Genomic DNA, 20,192 nt, shown 5'->3' with positions numbered 1-20,192 from the left:
ATAATAATAGTATGAAATCTAGTTTATAGCTCATAACTTCCCAAGTGCAAGAGGAGTATTGAAATATTTAAGGCAACAACAGCAAATTCAGATTTGCTTCAAACAAAGTGTGTGGGATCAGAACACCTGGGTTTAGTCAGTAGAAAAATGGTTTTTTTTTTGTACTTGGATTACCTAAATAAATTGCTTAGTGGAGGAGTGCTGGAAGCAGAATCCTCAAAGATTTAATTTTTAAATGGCCTGGTTAATCTGTGTTGAAGATTTTTCTTCATTTTCTGAAGTAAAAATACGAATGAGTTTGCATGAGAATTAGGGAAAAACCGCAGGGCACAAAGCTTAAAATACTTTTATTGTTTTAGAAATTATAGGAACAAAAGGGACACCCTGGGCTTGTGCACCTGAAGATTTAAACCTTGTCCAAATTCAAGTTTATCACTGCTGGGCTTTGGAATGACACAAGTTTGTTTTTGATGATTTCCTGAGAGGTTTTTTCCAGTTTTGACCTTCTCTGTGGATGCAAAATTCTGTCTGAATACTTCATGCTGTGTTATTCCTCAGTACAAATCCCACTTTTCTCTAGCTCCTTTCATTATCCCATATTTTAAATTGTTCATTCCACGATTCCAAAGGAACATTTAATAGCAGGTTATCCTCAAATGGACTGAAAAACATCAGAACACAACAGGCTCTGCATTTCAACCACTCTGAGCATTTTAGTGAATTTAACAGCTTCCCTGCCTAATAACCAGAAGCATGAAATAATTTTATGTTGAGTGAAAAGCTCCCAAAGTTTTATACAAAGCACTCCTGTGGTGAACAGCTCATGCTGAAGGGACAAGTGGGTAAAAAGTGATTTTTCTCGGAGTTTTTATTGCTCACAATCACGAGCTGAGGTGTTGTATTTCAATGAGCTGCAATACCTGAGTCCTGTTAAATTTTAAACCTTCATTTGGAATGTGAACTTTATGGGGTGGATGAGCAGGAAGAGGTCTAAGGTTCATTTTAGCTGTCCCAAAGGGAGGTTTCACATGGTATTCCCAGCATTGCTGGGCTGGGACAGACTGGGAATTCTCCTGGGGTAAGTTTGGTTCCATCTGAACTGAAATGGGAAATTTTAGTGGGAGGGTTTTCTGTGCAAGGACAAGAAATTCTAGAAATAATCCTGCAGTGCTTGCTGTGATCAGAAGGGGGGGATTCCTTTGGCACAGGAGGGTAAATGTGGTTCCCTCTGCTCTTTCCCAGCACTCTGGGCTACAACGAAGCTCAGAAGTGCAAGAAAAAAAATTTATTTGCTTTTAGGAATGTATTGTTCTTACCCAGGTGTTGATTTACAGCTTGGAGGCAGCACAGAATTCTTCTTTTCTTATTGCAGGAGTTTTGTGGTTTCCTATGCCCAGCCTCAGAGGCTGATTTCTGTGTTGGTTTTTCAAAGGATTTTTATGGCTATTGATCACTAATTGCATTTTCTGGAAGCTTCAGCCTGCTCTCCTCTCTCTCATGACAGTAACAATGTTCTGTCTCGTGCTCTGGAGAGGCACAAATAGTGGATAATGCCAGGTGATGTCTCAAAAATGATAAATGTGTCCCCGAGCCAGGGGCTGTGCTCTCAGAAAGGTCAAAATGAAGGTGGTTGAGGAAAATATTGAATGAAATTAAGATTCACTGGCTTTTTCTTCTTTGCAGAAAACTGCAAATTCTTTGGCAAAAAAAACTTACTAGAGAAGGGAGAAAACCCATCCCTGTATTAGTTTTAATTACCAAGTACATTTCATGGAAATATGCTATTTGCAGTTTTGTACTGTTTCCCCCAAAATAGATATTACTGGATAAAAACTGCTCTTTAGAATGAAAAGATGAATTTTGGGGTTTTTTTATGCCATATTTGTATTTCTGTGCCTCTGCACAATGTGATGTGCAGTGTAGCAGGTGTTACATACTTCAGCTAGTCTGGTTTCATGATTTAGATTTTACCAACAGAGAAATTTATCCCAGTCTGAGTTCCCAGACAAGTCTGTGCTCTGGTTTCCACGATTTCAGAGCCATGGTACCCAGCAGAGCAGATTAAACCTGGCCAGGGAGCCCCTCCAGCCTCACCTGGAGGCAGAATCATCTCTCCCCCTGCTCAGCAGGAGAGCTCCAGCAGGGAAATGAAACTGGAGCAGAAATCCTGAGCAGCCCCTGGGGCTGCCAGAGGGGGATTGAGGCCAATTCCACAGGAAGAATGTGCAGGAAATAAAATTATCACCCATTTCAGGGGGCACAGTGACATCTTGTGGGCTCAGCTTGCAAGTCTCACCAGAAATTCAGTGCTGGCCACTTCAAAAGTTGGTTTTTATTGCTCTTTTCTGCCTGGGACTGGGGTGGGTATAAACACCCAGCAGTTTGGTGCTGCAATGTCTGGCTGTAAGAAATGATGGGATGCTGTCCGGGTGATGGGCAAGGTCACTTTTGTATTTCAGAAAGTTCTCAGGAAAGTGTCACAAAGTGAGATTAACTCCAAACCCTCCTGCTAGCTGTGAACCAGATATAAACTTAAAGTCTCCTGTTGTTTCCTCTTTTCAACCCCAGATGTGCAGTGTGAACCTTGTGTTTTCATCCATCTGGATTGAAAGCTGAGTGTTCCAGAGGAGTTCTCAGCTCTGGCTGTGTTTTCCTCCATCTGAATTGAAATTTGAGTGTTCCAGAGGTCACAAAGATCTGTTGCCTGTAATCTGGATTTAAAGCTGAGTGTTCCAGAGGTCACAGAAGTCTGTTTTCTGTAACGTGGATTTAAAACTTAGTGTTCCAGAGGTCACAAAGATGTTTTTTGTCATCTGGGTTTAAAGAAGAGTGTTCCAGAAGAGGTTTCCCTGCTCTGTCTGTGTTTTCTTTGACCTAGATTTAAAGCTGAGTGTTCCAGAGGTCACAAAGATATGTTTTTTTACATCTGGATTTAAAGCTGAGTGTTCCAGAGGTCACAAAGATCTGGTTTTCTCTTCATGTTCCCCTTGTTGCAGAGGAGGTCAGACAGATCTGTTTTCTGTAATCTGGATTTAAGGCTGATGTTTTAGAGGAGGTTCCCAAGCTCTGTCTGTGTTTTTCTCAATGTGAATTTATGATTACCCAGAGATTACCCAGCTTTTTCCCTGACCAGGATTTAAAGCTGGGTGTTCCAGAGGTCACAAAGATGTTTTCCTCCATCTGAATTTAACCTGAGTATTCCAGAGGAGGTCAGATCTATTTTCTGTAACCTGGATTTAAGATGAATATTTTAGAGGTGGCTCCCCAGCTCTATCTCTGTTTTTCTCCATCTGGATTTAAACTGAGTGTTCCAGAGGAGGTGAGACAAATCTATTTTCCTCAATCTGGATTTCAAGATGAGTGTTCTAGAGGAGGTTGCCCAGCTCTGTCTGTGTTTTCCCTGACCAAGATTTAAAGATCAGTGCTCCAGAGGTCACAAAGATCTGTTTTTCTCTGTCTGGATTTAAGATGAGTGTTCCAGAGGAGGTCAGATCTGTTTTCCTCAATCTGGATTTAAAGATGAGTCTTTTACAGGAGGTTCCCCAGCTCTATCTCTTTTTCCTCAATCTTAATTTAATCTGAGCGTTCCAGAGGTCACAAAGATGTTTTCCTCCATCTGGATTTAAAGCTGGGTGTTCCAGAGGAGGTCAGATCTGTTTTCTGTGATCTGGATTTAAGCTGAGTGTTCCAGAGGAGGTCAGATCTGTTTTCTGTGATCTGGATTTAAGCTGAGTGTTCCAGGGGAGGTCAGATCTGTTTTTTGTAATCTGGATTTAAGCTGAGTGTTCCAGGGGAGGTCAGATCTGTTTTCTGTGATCTGGATTTAAGCTGAGTGTTCCAGGGGAGGTCAGATCTGTTTTTTGTGATCTGGATTTAAGCTGGGTGTGCCAGAGGAGGTCAGATCTGTTTTCTGTGATCTGGATTTAGCCTGAGTGTTCCAGAGGAGGTCAGATCTGTTTTCTGTGATCTGGATTTAAGCTGAGTGTTCCAGAGGAGGTTCCCCAGCTCTAACTGTGCCTGTCTCGTGTTGCAGCAGCCAGCAGAGCAGCCAGCAGAGCAGCCACGACGATGACTCTGCCCGGTTCCTGAGCCCCTTCACACGTGAGGACAGGTGAGTCTGTACCTGGGACCACTCCCTGAAACCACACTGCTGAGCTCCTGATTTATTCCCTTTGTATTTATCGGAGTTGTTTAAAAAAATGTGTGCAAATTGCTTTTATCAGTGCCTAAAAAGCTGCATTTTTCATCACCTTGGAAGCGAGACAATGCATCCAGCCCCTGAAATAGCCAGAATTTTCTTTTGAGGCTCCTTCCCCAAACTGCATCAGTGTGCAATGAGCACCTCTGATCTTTAAAAACACACAAATGGCATTTCCTGGGTGGATCATGTCCTCAGCAAAGGTTGTTTCATTCACTTTTGATGTTTCGTGGCAGTTTAAAACTTCTGTGCAGCACCTGGGTGAGAACTGCTGGGAAGTTCCAGAAGAAACTTTAATTTGGGTTGATTAATGACTTGTTTCAAATTGCAGCATTGGCAGAAAAGCTGTTGAAAACGGATTTTTGTTGTTTATTTTGGTGCATGATTTATGAATGTTGCTTTGCTCAGAGCCACATGATGAGGAGTTTTGCTGCATCTTGTGGCTCAACTTTTGAGCCTGAGCCTGCTGAGTTTTCTTGCACTGGGCATGAACTGTGAGCTCTGAGTTATCACTGATTGATTTTCCTTGCACTTCTCAGAGAGAAATGGGATTTATGTTGGTTTTAGCAATGTTTAAAAAGCTGCATTTTTCATCAGCTTGAAAGTGGGAAAATCATCCAGGCCCTGAAACAGCAGGAATTGATTCACTTGAGAGTGAATCAGGAGCCAGTGAATATCCCATGGGGGTTTTGGCTCAGAATCAGCACTTGGGAATTGCAGCTCACCTTTTCCTCCATGTTTCACTCCAATTATCCATCTCCCCATGGCTGTGGAGCCTGGACTAATTAACAAAACACCTCTAATTGAGTGATAGGTGACTGTTTGCAGCCAGGAAATAAAGAGTGGGACAGCAAAGCAGGGGGGTTCTGAGGGCATCACCTCAGTGGGAGGTGCTGTTATTCCATTTCAGCTGGAATTCCACAGCTAAAACAGGGTTAGGATTTGTTAATGAATTTCTGGGTGAAGCAGCAGGGGATCATTTGGAAGTGCTGCCTGTTTCAGATGGATTTGAAAGGGAGCATTTATGTTGGTGATAACAATATTTTCCTGGCTGGAAGGGGCAGATTTCAGCAGCACAGGCAGATCTCAAAACTATTTATGCAAAGCCAGAGCATTGCTGAGCTACTGACCTCTTATATTTAGGACCAGCAACATTCCTGCTGCCTAAATTGAATTAGAATTAACTTCTCTTTTCATGGATCCTAAAATTACCCATGTGAGGGATAGTAAATTACCTTTTCTATAGTTTTTTTGGTCTCATTTGCTGGTGTAATTCCCTCAGCTTCCATTGGTACAGCCTTCCTTTGGATATTGGTGGTTTGTGCTCATGAAACTTCACCAAAAAACAACTCAAACACACCTTTTAATGTAAGCTGGACAGGAATTCGTGAGAAGGCTGGCAGAGCCTTTGAGACCTTGCTGTCTGCTATTATAAAGGTGAAGGTGTTTCTGAATCTTTTGCATCTTGAATCTTTTAGACCCCACAGAAACTGAAGGAGGAGGTTTTATTTTTGCTGCTTTTAGGTGATATTTTTTGGACCAGTAACAAAGAGTCCCCCAAGCACAGATCTGAAGCTCTGAAGAGCTCCAAGGCAGTTCTGGTAACTTATCCATTGACTATTACACATCAGCTCTTCAAAAATCCCCTAAAAACCCCACAGCCACCCAGGATTTCCTCAGAGCTGTAGGATGTGAGCAGAAAGGAGGGCAGGGAGCTGTGCCATGGAAGGTGCCCCCTTGCCTTGGCACACTGCCCTGGCATCCCAGAGCAGGGCAGGAGCAGAGGGAGCAGGGAACGAGCTGCACCCACCTCAGGACAGCTGGGAAAGTGCTGAAACAAGCTGCCCCAGCCCAAAACAAAGGGCTGCTGAGCTGCTCAGTTCATCCTGAGATGAAAAAAAAAAAAAAAAAAAAATGAAGAGCACACAGCTGAGGATGGCTGGAATCCTCCCAGGCTGGATCTTCACCCAGGGCACTGCTGCTGGAGCTCCCTTCTCTGCAAGGGCCGTGCTGCAGCTCCTGCAGCTTTTCCGAGGTTGAACATTTTGCCCTCTCTGGATGTTTTTGGGGCTCTCTGGCACTCCTTTCTCCAGAGCTGTGAGTGCTGCTGAAGGCTGGAGGGTTGGGAAGTGCTGCCATGGTCCAGAAGCCGTGTCCTGGCACAGCACCCTGTGGCACAGTGGCCAGGCAGGTCTGCCACCCCTGTGTCACCTCCCTGAGGAAAAAACTTTCCCTCTGCAAATCCATGTAAGTTCTGCTGTCTCTGCCGTGCCTGGGTTATGCTGAGGGGGAGCCACGCTTCATCTTGGGGTACCAATGTCATTTCTGGGTGTTTTTGGAGGGAAGAATTGAGTGGGATGTGCTGGAAAGAGGTTTTGTGGGAATTTAGGATCGGGTCTTTGCTTGCTCATTGCCTGGGTGAGTCACTTCATGTCGCTATTTATGAAATCGGGAGAATTCCTTTTTTACCTCACAGGAAAACAGAGGTGGTGAATTAAGTCTGAGTTGCTCAGATGCTGAAACACCACTTCTGCCTAAGTACAAATTCAGGCAGAGCTGAGCTAGAGCACAAATAATTGACTTGAAATAATTCCAGGGGTGGGTAAGGCTGGGATGATGACATAGATTTGAGATATATGTGCACATAAGAGACCCCATAATCACTGAAAGGAGACAAAGTTATGCATGAATTAACTTGAATTTCCACCAATTAACTCCAAATTAATGAGCCTGGCTCTGCTAGATCCAAGGACTTGTTCTTTGTCACCAAGGCTCCCATCAAGTTTAAGGGTGCAAAGTTGTTTTAATTAAAAGTTAAGCTACTGAACCAGAGGAAAAATCAGTCCTTAGGCTCAGCTTAAAGAGGAGACAAACTGTTGAAGAGAGGAGATCATGGAAAGCAAGGCTGGAAATGGAGGACAGGGAAATGAGTGGCAGTTTACAAGAGATAATAAAAAAAAATATTTACACAAAAAACCAAATAAATCAGAATTATTTACATTTACACTGCTGTAAATCCCAATGATTTACATAGAGATCATATCTAATGGAGGAAATGGGGAAGCACAGTTAACTTCAAAATCTCTGTCTTTGATATATCCTGCATCTCATCTTTGTTCCTTAATCTGTGCAGCTCCTAATTCTGCAGTTCCAGGGCTTGCTGTTGCTCTGAGCAATCTAACAAAGATTTCTGAAATAATGGATCAAAATTCACAAGGCAGCTTTCAGGGGAATTGGGGAAAAGCTTGAGACAGAGACAAGTTGAAGAAATTCTGTTGGCTGCTCGAATTTTCCCAGGAAGTTGTGGGAGAGCAGAAAAGAGGTCGAAGTTTGAAAAAGGATAAATTCCATATTTTTGATGTCTTTAAGGCTTGCTTGTGCTGCTTGTTCCTGCCTGTGTCCTTTTCTCTTTGGCTCATAGGAGTCACCCCCAACATTCTGAGCCCCCTTTGCTGCAAAGATCCAGCACAGATCCTTGGTAGGAAAGATCCTGACCCACTCAGATCCCTGAGGAACTTTTATCCCTCACAGATGGATCATCTTCAGGGGTTTTTAAAACTGTTCTGGACAGGACTTGGAGGCTGCTGAGCTCTCACAGGGTCCCTGATCAGAACCCTGATGCTTTTGCAATAACTTGGAAGTGAATTTGGATTTGGATCTAGATCCAAACTGAGTCAGTTTGACTTAATATTAAATAGGAGTTTAAGCAGAATGATACAAATTGGGGTTTTTTTGTAAGCAAGATGGTTAATATTTAGATTGTGTCCCTTTTTTTTGCCCCTCTCACCCCTGGCTGACAAGGGCAGCTCATCTCTGTCCCCCTTGGGTTGCCAGCCTGGCCAGTGGCAGTCAGTGAGTGAAAACACCATGTGCCCTCTGTTCCTCAGATGCCATCACTGTTCATTTTTGGTTTTTTTATTAAAAGTTCAGTCTCTGCTGGACTGGTTTAGCCAAGATGAGATCAGCCCTGCTGTGCTTTGCCTGTCACTGAGTGCAGGGGAGGTGACAGACCTGGCTGGGCTCTGTCACTCTCTCGTGATGCTCACCAACACGAGGAGGAGGAGGTGCACACAGGGCCTTTAATGCCCCTCTTTTCCCTCCTCGGAGCCAATGGGCAGGCTCCTCACCCTCCCTTGCTGTTCCCAAGAGCAGAGTTTGTTGTTACTTCAGGCTGGAAGTAATGGTCACCCCATCAACCCTGTGTCCTGGGAACGCTGGGATTCTCAGGATGTTATGGTGGAGAAGTGGCAGAGGAGAGGCTGAGATGCTTTCTGGGGTCTGCAGCTTGGTGTGAGCGACCCAAAGGTGTTTCCCTGTGCCCTCTGAGTCTCCAGGTGTAGCTCAGCTGCTTGTCAGTCCCCAGGTTTTGCCCACACCTGAGCCCTGCAGTGCCCATGGCACAGGATGGGTCCCAGGGCTTGTTTCCCAGGCAGCCCTTGCTGTCAGGTGCCAACTGGCTGTGGAGAGCAGGGCTGCTTGTGGAGGGGATTAATTCAGATTTGTTCTGCTCGTTCCTCCATCCGGCCAGTACTGAGCAGAGAGAGGGAGCCCATTCTGAGAGGGGATGTGTGGAGCCCTTTCTGAGAGGGGATGTGTGGAGCCCTTTCTGAGAGGGGATGTGTGGCCACTCAGCCTGTTTGGGGCTCTCTGAGATTGTCTGAAAAGGGTCCAATTGTTGGCCTAATCAAAGGCAAGACCAGGAAAGAGAGACAAGGCCATTGTGGGCTCCTGTTGCAGCACTGAAACTTCAGTTCTGCCATAAAATTAACCATCAGTGAGAACTGAACTGGTTCCAGCCTCTCCCAGCCAGAGCTGGGGCTTGCAGAGATGCACTGAAGGGTTTTTTGGGCAGCCTGATGTTAATTCTGTTTGTGTGACCAGGTCTCTGCTTTGGGGCTTGTCTGTAAATCTGGAGGTCAGAGTTGCCCACCTCATCCCACGGGGATGCCTTTTTGAGCTGGGGTGTGTGGGATACATCCAAGGGTTTATAATAAACTGTCCTTCCAACCTTACTGCATGTGCCCAAACCCAAAGGATTTGGGAATTTTGGCTGTACTAGTCATGATAATGGATGCTGCAATTGAGTGCAGAGTTCCCTGAGAAAAAAAAAGCAGAGTGTGGGCAAGACCTCTTTGTCTGCCTGTCACAGAAACCCACCTTCCTTCAGCTGGGAACATTTCAGCTGGGCTGCCATCAGAAAGCAAGATGTGAGTCATGCCATGAGTGTGCCTGCTGCACAAAAAAAAATCAAATAAAATCTCAGGGAGTGCATTTGTCCCTTGCTTCCACCCCGTGTGGGGTGAGTGCTGAGTGCAGTGACACAAAGGTGGTGCTCAAGTGAAACGGGGTGGGATGGGGTGCAGCTCTTCAGGAACTCTTTTTTTTTTTTTTTTTTTTTTTTCCTAACAGCTTTTCCTTGTGAATCATTGTAAATCCGGTTTGCTGTCGTGACGAAAATATTTTGTTAATGCTATTTGCGTGTAGAATTTCCTGGGGGATGTTCTGGGACCTGGTGTGCTGTTTAAGGGGAAGTAAAAAGTGATCTTAGATGCCCAGAACTCTGTCTGTGGGTTTAACCAAAAGAGAAGACAAATAATATGTGAGAATGCACCAAATAGACCACGTCCCTTGGCTTCTTTGCAGCCAAAATCCAGTTTAAAAGGGGAGTTTCCCGTTTCAGAAGACTTCCTGGGAGGTGGAAATATGTATCCACTAAAAAAACCCTCTAAAATATGATGTCAGACATCCCAGCTGGGCCACAGAGTGTCTCTTCATGTGCTGGAGAGTGGAATTAGCAGATGGAGCTGCTGCTGCTGGTGTCTGTGAGGAGTAAATGCCATCTTTCCCCACCCTTTTTACAGAGATTTTTAACTCAAAGCATTGGGGTGAGAAGGGTGTCTCAAGGTAGCAGCCCCTTGGATTGCTACAACTTTAATCTGTTTATGCTTTTAATAAAATCTCAAAGATTTAAATCTTGGGGGTGAAATGGGGCAAAACCTCTGAATTTAGAGTGCAGTGGGCAGAGAAAGGATAAATGCACAGCTGAGGAGAAATAATGCAGGGATAGGTGAGATAAAACCCACTTGTGGAGCCAGTAAATTGGAGGGCAGGTACAGAAGGTTTATTTTTTTATGGCCTATTTCCTTTTGCTCTCCCCCTTTAACTTTTGGAGAATCTGAGCCCACAATAAACTGGATTTTCACTGGTCACAGCCCTGGCTGAGGGAAGCAGAAGGCACAGGGGGATGCTGATCCTTCTGCATAAGCAGCTGGAGGAGAAATTGCTCTTGAGCCACATTGGTGCTGCCTCAGCTTCCCCTGGGACTGGGGCAGGTTGTGAGTTCTGGAAGGGGATCTGGGAATTGCTTCCTTCAGCTGGAATGTGCTCCTGTCCTTACAGAGACCTTTGGATCTTACAGCCATCAGCTGTTTCTGAAATGCAGCTGCTCACTGCAGGGCATTGCTTCTTAATTCTCTGTGGGAACAGAAAAATTCTGCTGGTCTGAACTGGGAATTCGAGGTGTTTTGCACTGGTTTGGTGAAGGATCCTCCTGTTCTTGTGTTGTAGAAATTGCTGTCAGTGTGAGTCCCTGAACGAATCAGCTTCACTTCATCATGGCCTGGTCTGTGCTTTCAGTGCTGTAAATCTTTGGAATGTGAAAAAGTTTGCAATGATTACCTTGGGAAATATGTGCATCTTCATATTTCATAGTCAGCAGTCAAAAAGGAGAGGTACCAACCGTTCCAAAGGAGCTTGGAACATCCTTTAATGGAATTTATCTCTGCAAGGCATCCCCTGGCTTCCTTCTGAGCTGAGCATCCACACTTTTCACCAGGTGTATCAGGAGGTTTGGGAAAAGCTGGGCTAGTGGTAGTGGGCAGTCTGGTTGGTAAATCCTACCCTAGAGAATTCCATTCCAGCAATCATTCCCCTCCAATCCTCTTCGTTTCACCAGAGAATTCATCCTCTCGGCTTTCTGCATCCTACCCCACAGCAGCAGTGCAAAAGGCTTCAAGGCAGCTGCTCCTTTAAAACCGAATTGCCTGTGATGGGAGAAATCTGAGAGCAGAGCAGAGCAGAGCCGGGCGCCTCCTGCGCAGCTCTGGAGCTCTGTGCACAGCTCTGCCCTCTCATCAGCCTCGTCACTGCTGCTGCTGCCTCTGGGGCCAGGCTGCAGTGCCCACAGCCACCCCAAAAAGCCATCCCAGGGCTGCCCCCATGGCAGCACTGCATCCTTCCACGCTGGATTCTGAGGTCACGGCTCTGTGCTGCTTTTCCCCCTGCCCCACTGTGCGTGTGTAACCCAGCTGGGATTTTATCCTCCTTGAATCCAGCGGTGTTTTCCTCCCCTGCTGCTGAAGGGACTCCCTCAGGTTGCTGGGAGCTGGCCTGGGACAGACTCCCCCCTTCCTGCCGATGACTGTAACCGTGTGAGTGCTCGCTGGCCTCTGCCTTTCTTCTTCTGCTTCTCTGCCTCCCCATCCGCCCCTCCCTGCCTGTGCAGAGTGGTTGTTGTGCATTTTGGTGGTAAGGTGGTGGTGTGTCTGGAGCAAGCTCAGGCACTGGGATGGCACCAGCCAAGCTCTGTCCTTGAGCCCCTCTGCTTTTTTTCCCTCTTCTCCTCCAACTTTAACCTAATACTTTTCCTTAAGCTTTCCCTGCTGCCTGCTTTCCTTTCCCTTGATGAGCGCTGCCCCAAACCTTTGGCTGCTGAGTGCTGGCTCTCCTGACCCCTTCCTGCTCTTTCAATGCCAGGCCATGGGAATATGAGCTTGTTTGGGGGTCTGGCAAAGCTTCCAACACTGTGAAATTTCATTATTTCTTTACTCTGGAAAAGGATCTTTGCTCCAGCCTTAGACTTCTTTACGTGAGTTCAGGATTTGTGCAGCCCCTGCCACCCATCAGTGCCCTGAGAAACCAGGATTGATGCTGGGCTCCCCAAGGGAGGGTGGCTTTAGGGGGAAGGAGCATCCCCTGCACTCTGTTCCTCTTTCCAGCTTTTGTTCTGCCCTGTTGTTGATGCCACTGTCACTGGGAGAGCCCCTAAAAGTGCAGGAGGGGCTGGGGGAGGCTTTCAGTGCTGCTCTGAAATTCCTCTCTGCAGCCTCCAGTTGTGTTCTTTAGCTGCTTTCTTCTGTCTCAGGTTTCAGAAAGGAAGGATTCAGGATCTTTCTCTTTCTCTGCAGTCATCCCTCTAGTGGCTTTTATTCTTAAAGCCAGAAAAATATCACAGTGTGCCTTCTTCACCACTTTATCTGAAACTGGAGGTTATTTTTTATAGGATATTGCATGATCCCCACAGATCCAGATGGGAACAGAAGGTTTGGTTTCTCCAGTGTCTCCATGGATGATCCCTCAGGCAGGGCCAGCCCAGGGGCTCCAGGCTGTTGGGCTGCATATCAAGATTTGGCTTGATGGACTGGAAAGACTTCAGTTCCAACAGGTCTAAAGGCTTCAGGCATTTAAGAACACTCTGATTTGGGGAGTCTGTGTGTTCAGCATTATACTGAGTGAAAACCTTGTCCTGTTCAGGTGTTGGGCTGTGGTGTGATGGGAATTATTTCAGGCTATGAGATAATTCAGAACCTCTTTGTCTCTAAGTGCAAAACTGATCAGGCCACAACATTTCCACCTAAGGCAGTGACGTCCTGCTGCCTTCTCACCGTGCCTGCAAGTTCCTGGCAGTGAAGGCAAAAATTAGGAAATGGCTTTGCTGTGAATTCACCAGAACATGAGAAGGGGATTTCTGTCTGAGGTGTGCCATGAGTCCTGCAGTTCTCTGTTACCCAGCTTTGCAGAGTGACTGAGCCTTTCCGGGCTGGGAGAGGGCATTGCACCACCTCAGGCAAAGGGAAGGCTGAGTTCAAACAGGCAGGACAATGAGGGGAGGGAAAGAGCCAAGAGCCAGTGTGAGAGCAGGATATTTTATTCTAATATTGCTCAAGAAAGCAGCAGTTAGAGTCTGAATCATCCCAGTTTCTCTATCTTCCTGGTGCTGCCTCTCATTCTCCTGACACAAATACCCTTCCTATTCCCAAGTCTCTCTGGGGAATTCTTTTTCTCTTTTTGATGGAGGGACGTTTTTTCTCCACTCTCTAATTCCAAGTAGCTGAAGGTTCTGTGCTGCTGTTGCACTTTTTTCTCCCTCCCAGGAGCCCAAGCTCAGGACAGAGGCTGCAGCCACAGCTCAGAAATGGCTCTCAGGCACTCTCTGCTCTGGCCATGGAACTACAGCTCCCATCATGCCCACAGAGAGAAATGCTTTTTTTTTTTTTTTTTTTTTTTTTCTGGAAATGAAGCCTCATGTGACTTCCCAGCTGCTGCAGCACAGAGGGAGTCCCTGCTGAGGTTTTTTTTCCCAGGGAAATGGAGGTGTGCCCTAGCTGGCAGATGCTGTGATGGCATCTGAGCTGCTGCTCACTGCTGACTTCGGGAAGGACTCGGGATTGTGCCCACCTGCCACATTGTCCTGGGGATCTGTCACCTGTAACCAAGGTGCCAACCAATTAAACTCTCTCCTCCTTACATTCTGACATTCTCTGTAGCAGTTCTTCCTCTCTCCCCGTAACATTTCCTGATTTGTTTCTAATTTCCCCTCCCACTGGTTCTGTCACTAACAGGATTTGTTTTGCATGCATTTCACAGACCCACAGAGGGGTTTTTTTGGTGCTTCCCTAACTCCTGCAGCCTTTTCTTTTTTTTACCATATGGGAGAATCACAGTGTGGCTGAAGTGGTGCCTCACAGGCAGCACTGAATTCTCTGCCTGCAGGTCATGCACCTTTCCTGGCAAATTAATCTGTCTGAGCCTCCTCAGCCCTTTGTTTGCACTGCGTGGGCACTTGAAGAAGGGAATTTTTCAGTCCATGGGAGTCTTTGAGAGGTGAGGCTGCTCTGGGGAATGTGAAGCCATACAGAGGATGCCCTGCTGGCTGTGAGTTGTGACTATCTGAAGGGTAATACTTACAAAAAGCCATGTTTTCTAATTGTTAAGATATCCTTTTGGAGGCAATTTTGAGCTCAAACCCTGGGCTAACACGACCATGGCTGTGGCTATTTATAGAGCCTGGAATTCCTACCCAGAGCTCAGGCATTTCACAGTGGGCTGTTCCCTTCCGAACACTGGACTTCCTCGGGAGATGTTTCCTGTTTGCTTTTAAGTTCAGGAGCTGCTGCAACCACGGGGAACCTCTGCTGTAAAGAGGCTGAAACGTGGAAATCTGACTTTTTCTCAATTGCAAAATGATCATTCTTTAGCTCAGAGTTTACTGAAAGTCCTTCATGAAGGCTGTTATGATTTTTTTTTCTCCCTTCCCATGCTGCTGTGAACTTGGAAATAGAAATGTTGATTAAGGGACATCAGTGGCTTCATGACAGAGGGATTGGGGAGCAGATTGTCCACTCTGTACGGATTTGCTGTTTGTGGATCTCTGTGTCTGCACTGGATGCTTTAGGAGGTAGAAATAAGTGTTCAGAAGAGGGGCTTTATGTCCCTGATAAGGCTGTATTTCATGGAATCATGGAGTGGTTTGGGATGGAAGGGACCTTAAACCCGTCCAGAGCCACCCCTGCCATGGCCAGGGACACCTCCCACTGTCCCAGGCTGCTCCAGCCTGGCCTTGGGCACTGCCAGGGATCCAGGGGAAGCCACAGCTGCTCTGGGCACCCTGTGCCAGCCCTGCCCACCCTCCCAGGGCAGGATTCCTTCCCAATATCCCATCTAACCCTCCTCCCTTCCAGAGAATTTGTGTATTCTGAGCACAAAGGCTCGGTGTGCCAGCTTGGGTTTGTGCATGCATGAATGCATCACAGCACAAACACATGGCAAAATGCACATTTCCTGTGTGCCAGGCCTGCAGTGTTCTGTGCTGATGGCCCTTCAGAGGGTGGGCTGGGTGCTGAAGATTGTTCCCTGTTCCAAACCTGCTGGACCCTCTGCACATCTGCAGGAGGGTGACATCTGTCCCACTTCCCTCCAGCACAGACTGTAAAATATTGAATATACTAAACTCCTGTATGTCTACCAGGGCTGTAAAATATTGAATATACTAAACCCCTGTATGTCTACCAGGGCTGTAAAATATTGAATATTCTGAAGCCCCATGGGTCTGGCACGGCTGTAAAATATTGAATACACTAAACCCCCATGGGTCTGGCAGGGCTGTAAAATATTGAATACACTAAACCCCCATGGGTCTACCAGGGCTGTAAAATATTGAATTTAGTAAAACCCCATGGGTCTGGCAGGGCTGTAAAATATTGAATATTAAATCCCTGTGGGTTTGCTCCCTGGGGGTGAGTGTGTGACACTGCCTGTGCCCAGGGGAGCAGCAGTGCTCTGGTTTGCAGAGGCTGAGCTGCCCTTTGGTGTGTTCAAACCTTTCAGTGTGCTCAGACCCTGCCATCAATCCATCTGCAGGTCTCTGCTGCTCCTGCTGCGTGCTCTGAGCACCAGGGGATGAATAAGCACTTTGAGGCAGGGATGCTCCTCGCCCTCTGAGGCTCCTGCTCTGCCTGAGCTCTGCAGTGCTTTCCCTGCCTCCCCCGCAGCCCAGCCCTGCCAGGGCGCTCTGGGGAGCTGCGAGCAGCGTTCCTGGGGCTGCCTGGGCTGTTTCACAGGCGCCAGGCTGATTTACTGGAGCAAAGTAGGCCAGGAGCACCGGCAGGGAGAAGCTGGGGGATGAATGAAGTCACCGTGCTCCGCCAATGCAGGCAGGGCCACGCAGCTACGGATGCCTCTTGATGCTGGCACCGAGCGCACCTTTTGGGGGAGGTTTGATGCCTCCAGCCCGAGCTGAGCGTGCAGCAAAGAGTTACTAGGTCAGGCCCAATCGTTTGTGAGTGCTCTGTGAGGTGAGTGTGCTCAGGGGGATGCAGCTGAGGAGCCTGCACCCCGCGTTCTGCTCCGCACCTTTCAGTGTCCCTGTGCGTGCTCTCCGGTATGGCTGTTCTGCACCATCGCTGCTTCACCCGCCTGCCTGTCCCCCCCTCACTCTTCTCTTCTCTTTCCTCCCCACATCAGTCCCCCTGGTGTCTGAGCACTCCTCCTGTACCTGTGCACTGCCCAGAACCCACCTGCTTTCTTCCTTTCCTCCTGGCTCCTGAAATGCCCACTCAGGGGTGGGTGGGGTGGGTGGGTGTGTGACTGTCCCTTCCTGCAGAGGATGAGCAGCTGGCTGGGAGCTGGGTTATTCCCTGCTCACTGAGAGCTGGGCTGTTCTTCTCCCTGGGAGCTGGGTTATTCCCTGCTCACTGGAAGCTGGGCTATTCCTCTCCCTGGGAGCTGGGTTATTCCCTGCTCACTGAGAGCTGGGCTATTCCTCTCCCTGGGAGCTGGGTTATTCCCTGCTCACTGGAAGCTCCCCTGCTCCCAGGCTGTTCTCCTGCTCCCTGGGAGCTGGGTTCTCCTGTCACTGGGAGCTGGGTTCTCCTGTCACTGGAAGCTGGGTTGTTGCCCTGGTCCCTGCAGGAGCTCAGCCTGGAAAAGAAGCTGGGAGCAGGAGGAGGAGGAAGAGCAGGAGGAAGAGGAGCAGGGTCCTCTCTGTCCCTCAGCATCCTGCTCAACCCTTGGGTGGTGGCAGGGAGGAGGAGTTGGGGGCATGGCAGTGACTCAGGTCTTGTGGCAGGCTCCAGGCAAGTTCCTAACCCAGGGCCATCTGCTTGAGATGCTTTTCCTGCCCTTCTGTGGGCGGCAGAATCTTGGAGCTAACCCCAAGTGACTCTCACTGTTCTCATCCTCCCGTCACGTTGTTTCCCTGTTGTTCTTCATCCTCTTTTGACTTTCCCTTTCTCTCCCCTCCCTTCCTCCCTCCCTCCCTTCTCCCCTGGTGCTCTTGTTCACTGCCAGGCCAAGCAGAAAGCATGGAGACGTCTGATATGGCGACAGCAAAGGTAGGATGGAAATGCTGCCGGCCTCACTGTGCGTAAGTGGTTTCGCTTGGCACCTTCTTACTCTGTCCCCGAGCTTTTCACTGCCCCTCGCCCTCCCTCCCTGCTGCTGGGACAGCCAGTGCTGGGCTGAGGATGGGGTCTAAACCTGGGAGGATGTTGCAGTCCTGAGGCTGCAGGAAATGCTGGAGTGCTGGAGGTGGAGGTCAGGGCTGGGATGGAGGGAGGGAGTTTGGGGAGCTTGTGGTCCCTCCGTGGCATCTGAGGTGGGAACAGGGATGCTGGCTGCTGAGTGAGGCAGTGACACTAGATGGTGCTTTAGGGGCAGCTTTCCACTCCCAGGGATGGTTGTGTGAGGAGAAATTTCTTCTGGCAGCCTCTTTTCTACTTTATATATTTATTTTTTTTTTTGGAAAGGATCTCGGGGGAGTGTCAAGTGAGAAAGTAATTCGAGCTTATGGATGCATCCACCCTTTTCTGTGAGGCTTCTCTGTTGCCTGTGCTTTGCTTTGACTGGGCTGTGCGTTCTGGTTTCCTGTGGGCTGGCAGCCTGGAAATCTGGGAGTGGAACTGGGTGGATCCAGAGGTGGGAATGGCTGGGAGGCCTGGGAAGCACCAGGCTGGCACCACTGAGTGGCTGAACACCATGGCACGGTGCCTTCAGAGCCAGGGTTTGCTCTCCTGACCACCAAAAGGACTCTCCTTGTGGTCCGAGCAGGGTTGAAGTGCAGGGGATGTGTCTGCAGGACGTGTTTGTGGCTTTGTGTCACAAAGTGATGGAGCTCAGAGTGCCTGGAGAGAGCCATGGCTTGCAAAGAGTGGGGCAAGGCATTAACAGATATAAATCCCTGCTTTTGAGCCTGCTCTGGCTGGATGCTCAGGCATCGTGGCCTGCAGTTATTCCAGGGAGAAACTCCTCCTGGCCATAGAATTCCGTGGCCAAACCCCTGCACTGTTCTCCATGTGATGCTGTTAAAGGTTGAAGGGCTCATGTCTCAGCTGAGTTTTCCCTGTCACATTGATTCCAGCTGTAATTCCATCCTTTGATCCCATCCTTTCCAATTCCACTTCCCACAGGTCTGGGGAAGGTTTTGCCCTGGGACTGGGGTTGCTCCTTGATGCAGGTTTGGAGTTTTTTAAGTGTTTATCAATAAATTGTATGATGTGCTTCTGGATAAATGTTGCTTTATAAGGGTGAACTCATCCTCACTGTCATATTTGCTGAAAACTCAGCTGCTGAAAACCCTCACCCAGCTGCTGAAAACCCTCTCCAAGCTGCAGGGCTTGAAAAAAAAATCCCACTGAGGATGCTGAAGGGTCTGTGGCATTTCAGTTAGAGTTGTGGTGGCGTTTTGGGGAACTCACTTTTATCTCTGAGTTGAAAAACAGACATTTTTCATGACAGAAACAACAGAGTCACTTGAAAATTGTTTTTCTCTGTACCTATTTTTTGTTTTAATTAAAGGGAAATGTGACCTACAGTGTTAAAGCACCATCTTAGCGTGAATGTACTGAAAACAAATCTAATTATCTTTTCGGAGAAATGGAAAACTGAGTTGAGTTGGAACCTTCTAAAACAGATACAAGTTGAGAATTAGTTATGTAGACATTCCTGGAATGTGCACAGGTTTATTTGGACTTAACCTTGGCGAGTGCTGCTGTTTAGTCCCCAATTCTTTATTTAAAACCCCAAAAATTCTGTTTGCTTTGCTGACTTTGAGCCAGCTACCCCTGTAAGGAGTTTGGAGCATTAAAGGCACGTTGTTAATTTTGCTTAATTTCTGCTGGGATGAGTCTGGAAGATTTTCTGAGGGGGTTGAAGAGATTTGTCTCCTCATGTGGAATGTTCCAGAAGGGCTGGGATGGCAGGGTGCTCTGTCACAGTTGCTCTCCATTGTGTCACCCTGTTTGCTTCTTTTCCTGCTGAGGCTCCTTCCAGGCTGTCTCAAGGACTGGCATTTCCTGCCATGCCAGAGAATGTTCTCCACCCCCCAAAAAAAACCCAAAAAAACAAACAAAAAAAAGAAGTGCAGTTTTAATCCATCATTCGTCCTCATCTTGGAGCTTTTCAGAACTGCTGGGGCTTGGAGAGCTGCTCTGGGACAGGGACATGGGGCTGTGTCACCTCCTGCTAAAAGGAACCCCCAGATTGTTCCATCCCTGCTCCTTGCTGAGTGCCAGGGGAAAAGCAAATTCAACTCTTGGAGAAGGGAGGAAAAATGATGGGAATGTGGAGCTTCTTGAGAAAGCCAGGGGTCATTTCTGGGGTGAAATGAAGATTGCAAAATGAGTGAGCTCCTTTCCCCCCCCTGACACTGCAGGGTTCTGCTTCTCTGCCCTGCAAACACACCCATGGAAATCTCAGAATTTTAGGATGTCGTGAGAGATGTTTAAACTGATTTACTTGTTCCATCCTGAGGGAAATGTGTTCCTCAGCTGAGCTGGAAGGGGGTGATGAGTGAAGGCAGCCAAGGTGCCTTTTTACAGCATCTCAGGGATTTTTAGAGAGGATTTCCTTGGCTTTTAGCAGGTAGCACTTGCCTGGGATTGCTTGGAGAAGTGTCTGTGAGGGGACAAGGACAAACCAGCTGTGTGTGGATAAAATAGTGCTCATATTAAACATTATTGCCTGACTTTTACTTTCTGTGGTTGCCTCTGTGCCTCCAGCTTTTCCCCAGGCCCTGACTGGGGTGGTGGTAAAATTCTGTTCAAAAATTGCCTTTTTTTTTTCCTGCAGCACCAAGCCCTAATTCCTGCCTGCCTGTCCCTTTGTGCAGATGTTCCTGCCTCTGCACAGCCCTGTTTTATCTGGACAGCACCACCCAGTATTTCTTTCATCCAAGTAGGGGGCCAGGAAAAAAAAAACAAACAGTTTTTTTGTATTCCAGACCTGACTTTTAAAATTCATGAGCCTTGACAGTTTGTACGTACAGGTCAGGAAAAACATCCGGTCTTTTTTTTTTTCCAACCCTTGTTTTTTTTTTTTTTTTTTTTTTTTTTTTTTTTTGTTTTTTTTTTTTTTTTGTCTGCTGCTCCTGATCTCCCAAGTTTTTCTTCAGTTTGAGAAAGTTCTGCCTGGTTTTGGCTTTGTTGCTGTTTTTAGTGTT

General features: G+C 47.4%; 1 protein-coding gene across 2 annotated transcripts in view; it reads left to right on the top strand.

Annotated features, from left to right (window-relative positions):
- The window catches only part of GRAMD1B (GRAM domain containing 1B), a 96,375-nt gene that overhangs the window by 7,767 nt on the left and 68,416 nt on the right, over positions 1-20,192 (top strand). The window contains exons 1-2 of one of the 2 annotated variants that reach the window (XM_088177745.1): positions 11,334-11,626; positions 17,045-17,088. In XM_088177745.1, coding sequence (XP_088033871.1) covers positions 11,615-11,626; positions 17,045-17,088 — 56 coding nt within the window. In that variant the 5' untranslated portion in view covers positions 11,334-11,614. Of the gene's footprint in view, positions 1-4,033; positions 4,112-11,333; positions 11,627-17,044; positions 17,089-20,192 lie in introns of those variants that run through there. The other variant, XM_014883578.2, reaches the window with a different exon arrangement.

This window comes from Sturnus vulgaris, chromosome 23, assembly GCF_052056855.1.
Source record: "Sturnus vulgaris isolate bStuVul1 chromosome 23, bStuVul1.hap1, whole genome shotgun sequence".
Lineage (NCBI taxonomy): Eukaryota > Metazoa > Chordata > Aves > Passeriformes > Sturnidae > Sturnus > Sturnus vulgaris.
Note: the sequence above shows the minus strand (reverse complement) of the source record. Positions and strands in the feature narration are given on the sequence as shown.